We start from the raw sequence: 9,275 nt of genomic DNA, 5'->3' as shown, positions 1-9,275 counted from the left end.
AATTATTAAAATGGTTGTGTTTTATATTAAGAAAGAAGACTACCTTTTTTTTCCAATTTAAAACTATATTACATCATTTCCTGTTTTCCTCTTGGTTCATTATCTTTGTTCATTTATCAAATGCTGTCCTTGATACCATATGTTTGCACTCATAGGTCTAACAGGAGAACAGGAGAAACCTAATGGAGGACCAGAGGGAGGGGAAGAGGGAAAGAGAGTTGGGGGGAGAGAGAGACTCAAAACCTGAGAGACTATTGAATACTGAAAATGAACTCAGGGTTGAAGGGGGAGCGGGGGAAGAGGTGGTGATGATGGAGGAGGGCACTTGTGGGGAAGAGCACTGGGTGTTGTATGGAAACCAATTTGACAATAAACTACTTAAAGAAAAAATGCTGTCCTTACTCTTAGGATTCTTTTAAAAATGTGAGCTGAAAAGAAGTATTTAATGAAACCAAATATTGTTTATAATTTTTTTTAAGTTTTAATTTGGTACTATCATGATTTAATTTCCTTTCAAGTGGTAATGTCTATTTTAAACCACATTAAAGAGCTTTTTGAATTTGTGAACTTTATGGAGGCCAGTTCTATACCAAATGGAACTTTTATTTCTTTGGTTGCTATTGTTTATTCTAGTAACTTTTGACTGTTGATAAGATTTAAGCTATTTAGATTATATGAAATGCTATATGGGTTAGTGGTTTTTTTGCCCTCTTAGGCAGTTCTTGTCCAATTCCCAGAGTGATATGTACTAAGTTGTTCTAGATCTAGAATTTAATATTATTTTCTAACATATATCATAATATTGTTATCTGATGTTTTTATTTCCAGTTAAATCACCAGATTATATACTTGGATTTGTTTTGTTGTGGTTTTAGTTTAAAATGTTCTATTTACTTTTGTAAAACCCTGTCTTTCTTATTTCTAAAATGGTAAAATAGCCTGTTCATCACTTTTATCATCTTTGATTTTTAATGTCAGTGCGGTATGTAAATTATAGAAACATCTTGACTTCTAGTTCTGTATCCTGTTCCATTTTGGAAAAAAAGTCATTTTATCAACATTGATTTTTAAAAAATAATTGGAAAATAAATGTCCTTGATTAGACTGTTCTTTTTTAAGGTCTGTAAGATAGAAAAAATATTTAAATAGTTTTTACTTTTCTCCCAAGCTGATTTTTGGGATATACCTAATGTTGTTATATGCTGTATAAAGCATAATTTCTACTATCACCTTACATCTTTTCCTGTTCTCCTTGACATAGCTTTTCCTGTTAACTTGTTGATAGAGAATGATAGTTCAACTTTTCCTTGAAAGATAGTTAACTGAATTTTGAAACTTTTATAAAGAAGGTAAAAACTGAACATTTTACAGTGTGTTTTCTGAGGTTGAATATACTTTGAAAACTTTGAAGAGGTAAAATTGTAGCCAACAAGTTTCAAAATTGTTATAAATTTACTAATAAGGTGTACCTTAGAAGATAACCTTCTGTTTACCTGTGACCTCTCCTATGCCTTTTGTCTCCTGAGAAGAATTCTGCGTAATTTTACAGTGTTATCTACAGCTTTATCTACATGTAAGTTATGGGCTCAGTTAATTTAAAATGGAAGAATTTTACAGTTTTGCCTTTCTCTTTTTTGGTTAAAGTAGTACAAAATGTCAAAAATTAGAAGGAAGGTCACAGTGGAAAATACCAAGACCATATCTGATAGCACATCCCGAAGACCCAGTGTATTTGAGAGGCTTGGACCCAGCACTGGCAGTACAACAGAGGTGAGTTGTCACTAGAACCGTCACAGGGGTTGTCTTATAATCCGATTTTTGAAATACTGATTTGTATCATAAAGGGGAACAGGTTGTGTTGTAGGAATGTTCAGTAATTTTTTAAAATTGAGTATCATAAAGCGGAGTGAAAAGAGTAATAGTTTTGATGTTTTTTTCTCTGCTATTTTTATTATTTGGGGAATAATGTATCTCAGATTATCTAGAATTTTGGTAGAATTTGTTTTAATTTTGTCCCACTAGCACCGTTTTTCCAGGAATAAATCTGAAATTTACATAGTAATATCTGTCTCTTAGACACAGTGCCGTAACTGGCTGAAGACTGGCAACTGCCTCTATGGAAACACATGTAGATTCGTACATGGCCCTTCACCCCGTGGTAAAGGTTATAGCAGCAATTATAGAAGGTAAATTAAGAACTTTAAATTGTTCATATACTGTTAGAAGATGGTTTTTATAATTTACTATGAAAATCTGAAATGCAAACATATTTGAGCAGATTTTCTCTTTTGATGGTAGTCTTATCAATAGAGATCAACAAGATCTTTTTAGTTAACTTCAAGATTAATAAAATGTATGCTTTAAAATTATTTGCTCAGTATTTACTGTTTTTGCCAACAGGTATTTTTATATGTATGGCTTACTTCGCCCACTGCCCAATTATGTATGAAAATGGTTTAAGATAGCAGATTTTTATGGATTTTTCTTCAGTAAGGGGAGACTTTTTCTTTGACGAGAGACTATTTTTAACTCTTAAAATTCTAAAATTTAAAACAGATATAATTTCAGCTTTTTAAGATGTTCTGAATTCAAATCTTAATGACAAAAGACCATCTACTGCAAGCTCTGTAGATTAAAATGCATTTACCAAATCTCTTGTCAGTACATATTAATGTAAAATGTGTTATTTATATGTGGATAAAGGTACTACTACCTATTTAGAACATCTTTTTGCCTTTGATAAAGGCAAAGCTAAATGAAATATTTTAATAAAGACATTTTATTTTTCTCTCAAGTCAGTTCACAGTTTTGTTGTTTTGTGTTAAATATGTAACATACATAAAGATTGTCACAAAAGCAGTTTAAGCTTGATTGGTAAACAAATAATTAACCAAGTCCTAAAATTGAATGTGCTGATTGCTGTGGCTACAGCAAGACTATAAAAATTGAATATTAGCATTTGCAAAATTTTTTTAATAAGTGAATTGGTGTGTCTGTGTGTGTACGTGTGTAGATTTTGAAGCTTAATAGAATTTGAAATTCAAACCTTGAACTGACTTTCTGTTCATGTAAACGTACATTTTAGCTTACTTGTGATGCTGAATACTCTGGTTTTTTGTATTTAGATTGTCAATGTTTTGTTTATATTATTGCTACACTTTAGTACATGCTTTAATTCATCTGAAACTTACTGTTAGCTGACAAAATTTTTATGCAGTAGGTAAATTTGTGGTAAATGGGCAGAGAAATTTGTCTAAAATGGAAAAATATAGTGTCATTACTAGACTTAGAATAAAGGATTTTTAAGTTTTGTGCATGTTTTTCCATTTGATAACCCCCTTTGGCTTTGTCTTTTTTTCCTTTTTTATAGGGAAGCGAATATAGTTCATAATGTGATTCAAAGATGGAAACAAAAGCCGTGTACTTCAGAAATTCTTATTTAGTCACAAGATATTAAAGTCATAATCTCTAATTTAATATTAATATAAATAAGTCATAAATATGTATATAAATATAATTAAGTCATCACGTAATATGAACAAGTTCATAATAAATTGTCTTATGTAAAGGAAACTAGGGCACAAAATATTTACATGTACATCATAATTAAAATTTAAAGCATGAAAGTAGGTGGTTTTTAATAATTTTTCACTTTCAAGGTCAGATTTAATTGCTAAAACATTTAATATAGTCTTATAAAAGATAGAAATGTTAATGAGAGCCTAAAGTGAAGTAACTGAATTATTTCTTCATTAATCATATGATTTGTATTGATTGATAAAAGAGTTGATTTGATTGATCAACTATTACTTAAAATAGATGTAAATGTTTTGTGATTTCTTTTTATCTTTAAAAAAATAGATGTAGTATTTTATGGTGGCCGGTGAGGGATATACCACTCCTTAACTTCTGTTGCCCTTTTTTAAGATCTTTTAGGAATAGTCTTTCAGGGTAGTGTGTTTTCCATCTCTGCTTTGTTTTCTTAATAATTGTGTGAAAATAATTGGATAACCATTTATCAAATTTTCAGTATAAATTATGAAGGTTTACAGTGTTGACTATAAATATGTATGATTTTCCTTAATTGAAGAAAATCTACTGCCTAAATCCTGCTTTGAATCCTTTAACTATCTTCTATTCTGAAACCATATCAAACTTAAGAAGAATTATAAGAATAACATAAAGTCCTATATTTGCTGTGATTCTTGAGGTGGGTAATTCGCAGTTGTCGGTGTTGCATCCAGTCACAAACGTGTATACATGCTAATACTGTTAGTGTTGCCTTTTGACCAATTTTACAACATTGTGGTTTAAAACTGTATCTTCTGAGTTTTTACTTCAAATATAAGTAATATATTTATGTGGTTTTTAGAAAAACAAATTAAGCTGTTATTTTACATATTCTTTTTTCTCAGCTCACATATAGTTTATTGTTCATATCACTAGAACCTGTCTCCTCATGGGATTTTAATGTATATACTTCTGGTTGGTATTGGGAGAAAATTGTAAGTGATGCTCATATTTATATATTAATATTTAAGCTCAAGCAAATTGGTTTTTCTAAACATTAGGAGCCATGGACAATTAGAACATTTTTATTGATTTGTGATGTGTTTCTGTAAATAGATTCTTATAAATGTCATATAAATATAGATTTTTGTTGTTTTTGTTTTTGTTTTTGTTTTTTTGGTTCAAAGGTCACCAGAAAGACCTACAGGGGACCTAAGAGAAAGAATGAAGAACAAGCGCCAAGATGTGGACACTGAGTCCCAGAAACGAAACACAGAGGAGTCATCCTCACCTGTTAGGGTAGGAATGAATTTCCCAAAACAAAGTTTAATTTCAGTAGTGATTTATTATTTTCCATTTAAAGTATTATCTTTTGTGCTCAATATATGGTAAATGTGTAATACCATGTTATAATGTTTTATGTGATAATGTAATTTAGAGGAAAATCATCCTCTGGGAAAACTCTTTAATTCTCTGAATTAGTACTTGATGGTAGTTAAGATGAGGGGAATTGGTTAGCAGAGCTCAAGCTGAACTTCATAGGATTTCTGTATTTTGGTGGGCATCAGGAGTATCTAAAAGTATTCTGAAGTTTTTAGGATTCAGCCAGCCATCATATCTTGCTTGCTTCTAAGAAAGATTGAAGTGGGTCACAGTAGAACACTTAGAAATGAAAACAATGAAAGCATGCATGGTGGTGACAGAAACTAAACTGGAGAACTTAGGTGAAGGAAAGCATCTGTGACCACAAGTTCAGTGGTGAATTCCCTGGTAATGAAGCCATAAGAGAAAAATATAATTGATGATTATATATAATTTGATGATTATATAAATATATAAATTTCTATCAACCTATAAGTTGATTCAACATGGAAATGGAAATCTCTTCCTGAGTTAATATTTTAAAAAAAAATTTATGTGTAACAGATTTATTGTGCTATAATCACATACCGTACAACTCATCCATTTCAAATGTACACTTGGGTAGTTTTTTGTGTATTCCCGGAGTCAGGCAACCATCACCAGAGTCAATTTTAGAGCATTTTCATCAGCTTGAAAAGAAACCCCATACCCTTTAGTGGTCATACATGTATCATCCAACTGACCAGCAGCCCTAGGTGACCACTGTTCAGCTTACGATCACTGTACGCTTGCCTGTTCTGGTTATTTCATATAGCTGGAGACGTGCAGTATGTGGTTTTGTTTCGACTAGCATCTTTCATTTAACATGGTGTTTTCAAGGCTCTTGAAAGATGATAGGATACATCAGTTACTATTCCTTATTTTTGCTGAGGAATATTCCATTGTATTAACATATGTTTTGTTTATCCATTTATTAGTAGATGAAAATTTGGGTTGTTTCCACCTTTTGGCTTTTAGGTGTAATGCTGCTATGAACATCCATATACAATTTTTTGAGTAGACACATATTTTCATTTCTCTTGGGTTTATAGCTAGGAGTAGAAATGCTGAGTCATATAGTGACTCTATTTGATTTTTTTGAGGAACTGCTAGATTGTTTCCCAAAGTAGCTACACCATTTTACATTCTTGTTAGCAGTGTATGAGGTTTCCATTTATCTATGTCTTCATCAGCATTTGCTATTATCTAACTTGTTGATTATAGCCATCTTAATGGGTGTGATGTGGTATTCTAATTATTTTTGCAATTCCCTGATGGCTAATGATATTGAATATCATCTCCTGTGCTTCTTGGTAACCTGCATACCTTCTTTGGAGACATGTTTATTCAAATCCTTTGCCTATTTTTTAATTGAGTTGTCTTTTTATTGTTGGTTTGTAACAACTATATTTTTTAGATAAAAATTCCTTACATAATGATTTGTAAAAAATTTTCTTCCATTCCATGGGTTATCTTTTTATGTTCTTGATGATGTCTTTTAAAGCACAAATGTTTTTAGTTTGATGGAATTCAGTTTATTTGTGTTTTTGTTGTTTGTGCTTTGTGTGTCTTAATTCAGGGTCACGGAGATTTATGCCATGTTTTCTTCAAAGAATCTTAGTATTAGCTTTGATCCATTTTGACTTAATTTTTGTGTGTGGTCCAGCCTTACTCTTTTTCATATGGGTATCTTAGTTGTCTCATATTATAATCTTTTTTATTAAAATTATTGTTTAAACAGAAATATATCTGATAATTTAAGCTGTATAGAACTTTGCCTGTGATTGTCTTTGATCCTTGATTAAAAAAAGCTGTGTTACGGTTTCACATTATAGTTTGTAGATTTCTCTTTGGGAACCTAAAGTAATGAAGTTTTAAGTTTGTAGCTTTCTAATATCTGATATGATCTATGATACTGCTTCAGAAATCTCAGTGCATACGTCTCAGCTACAGGTATGTATCAGAATTCTTTTAGAGGATAGTCTTGCAAAATACATGCTGATACTCTACTCCTGATCTACTGAATAAGAATTTCTGGGTAGAGGCTGAACATGTGTATTGCATTTTGAAATAACTGATTATTCAGAATAAGGAATGAACTCGTAGTTTGCTAGTAATATTTACCAACCACTCGGGAAAAAAAGCCATGCTTATTAGAACTTGCCAGTTTCTCTGGCGTGAGTGAGCCCATGATAGTCAGTTTCAAGCTAGCAAAGTGATATCATTGAATACAGAGTTGAGAAGAGATACTCTTTTTTACACAGTTATATAGTATTTTTCACACACATATCACATATATATGTATGTATGCATTTATAATAAATGTAATTAATCCTAAATGTAAAACATTTAGGAAGTGAGTTTTGAATAATTAGTACCTTTGTTTTTATTATTTGTTGTTAGCTTACATGATTTAAGAAAATTTTTTTTTTTATTGTTTATTTGTTTTGAGAGGGAGAGACAGAGCATGAGCAGGGGAGGGGCAGAGAGAGAGGGAGACACAGAATAGGAAGCAGGCTCCCAGCTGTCAGCAGAGTCCAGTGCAGGGCTAGAACTACCAAACAGTGAGATCGTGTCCTGACCTGAATTCGGACACCCAACCAAAACAGCTGGCTCTTGTGAGTCACTGTGAACTGGCCCTAGCACATCACTAAATGAACTGTAGTTTAAAGGGCAAACATCTGGAATTCATATTCTGAAGACATTATTTCAGGAATTGTTTTTTTTAACTCTGTCAGTTTCCTTCTGTGTTGAAGGAAGTTGATGGCTATATCAGTGTGTTACTGTGAAGAAAATACATGTAAAACAAAGTAGCCTGAGTGGCTAATCCATGATGGCTGTTTAGTAAATGGTATGTACAGGTATAAGAGTAGCTCTCAGCCTTCCTCTCCAATAGAAAATGGCTTTAGTCTCTTTATGAGACATGAACATTAGCATTGGAGATTTAAGTTGTTAACAGATATCTTAGATCTAAGTATGTTGCTGATCATAAAAGTTTATATGTTCAGCATTAATTAATTTAGTAGACAGCTAACTTGACATTACATTAAGAAATTTAAAGCCTGGGGCGCCTGTGTAGTTCAGTCGATTGACTGAAAGTCATCAGACTTTGGCTCAGGTCATGATCTCACAGTTCATGAGTTCAAGCCTTGTGTCTGGCTCTCTAATGTCAGTGCAGAGCCCACTTTGGATCCTCTGTCTCCCTTACTGTCTGCACCCCCCCTCTTAAAAATAAACATTAAAAAATTTTTTTAAGCCTGGTATTTACTTTGTCTAGACGAGAAAGCCCTCAAAGGTGCTGAGTGCCATGCATACCTAAGGGTTATAGTAATAAGATTCAAGATGATCAGGTTTGGGGAAATTCACTATCCAAACTTAAAGAAAACTGTTAATACCATAGGATACCAGGGTATTAATTATTTTGAGTGATCTGTCAGGATAACAAGTGCTGTTCAGTTCTATGATATATTCCTACCACAGCACATGTGCCTCTTGATCTTAATGTAATAAATTTCTATGGGAAAGTCATTTAGTTTAGGAAGGGGCAACCTTAGGTTAGATAACTGCATTGCTAAGATAGGTTGTGTGTGATTTTTCACAAACTAATTATAATTCTACCCCTTTTCTGCCACTGAATCCAGCTCCGGTGTGTCTGAGTTATGAGATTGATAACCCATGATCTTGTGGGGAGACAAATCATAAATAGATAAATTGTAATTCTATGAAGTATTATAGTATGACAGAGATGAGTAAAATACCCAGTGGAGGGAGTAAATAACTCCATAGGAAACCACAGAACATTTCACAGAGGGAAATGATATTTCCACTGAGTGTTGAAGAATAGGTAGGATGAAAGAGGGGGTGGAGAAACTTTAGGAAGAGGAATAAATCAACACAATAACAATATGGAGCTTTAAAGGACTAGTGTGTTTGAGAAACTGAAGATATGTGTTTAAAGTATAGGAATTATAGCATGTGAATTTGAGATGAGGTGGATTAGGTTGATCAGATTGTGAACAGTCTTAATGTGTCAGTCAGGGTTTGGCAAGAGAAAAGAAATTTGTATGCTAGGAATTTTTTCTTGTCACAGATTCACCCCTAGACCCTGCACCTACTAGGTTCACTTACTAAGTAAATGAAAAGTGATTCTGATGTGTAGCCAGTTTTGAGAACTCCTGGTGGTCTGGGGTCTGTGCTCCAGAGGGGCTGTTGAACACTTGCAATGTGGCTAGTCTGAATTGAGCTGTACTGTCAGTGTAAAATACGTATTGAATTTCAAAGCTTAATATGTAAAATAAAAGTCAGTTAGCCCGTTAATTTTGTTTACCTGTTGGAATGACAATATTTTGGATATGCTGGGTTAA

General features: G+C 32.6%; 1 protein-coding gene across 2 annotated transcripts in view; it reads left to right on the top strand.

Annotated features, from left to right (window-relative positions):
• Positions 1-9,275, top strand: part of ZC3H13 (zinc finger CCCH-type containing 13) — a 93,578-nt gene that overhangs the window by 4,816 nt on the left and 79,487 nt on the right. The window contains exons 2-4 of one of the 2 annotated variants that reach the window (XM_029936724.1): positions 1,648-1,770; positions 2,077-2,186; positions 4,698-4,809. In XM_029936724.1, coding sequence (XP_029792584.1) covers positions 1,654-1,770; positions 2,077-2,186; positions 4,698-4,809 — 339 coding nt within the window. In that variant the 5' untranslated portion in view covers positions 1,648-1,653. Of the gene's footprint in view, positions 1-1,644; positions 1,771-2,076; positions 2,187-4,697; positions 4,810-9,275 lie in introns of both variants that reach the window. The other variant, XM_029936723.1, reaches the window with a different exon arrangement.

Source organism: Suricata suricatta, chromosome 4, assembly GCF_006229205.1.
Source record: "Suricata suricatta isolate VVHF042 chromosome 4, meerkat_22Aug2017_6uvM2_HiC, whole genome shotgun sequence".
NCBI lineage: Eukaryota > Metazoa > Chordata > Mammalia > Carnivora > Herpestidae > Suricata > Suricata suricatta.
The sequence above is the reverse complement of the archived record's forward strand: the minus strand, read 5'-3'. Positions and strand labels throughout refer to the sequence as shown.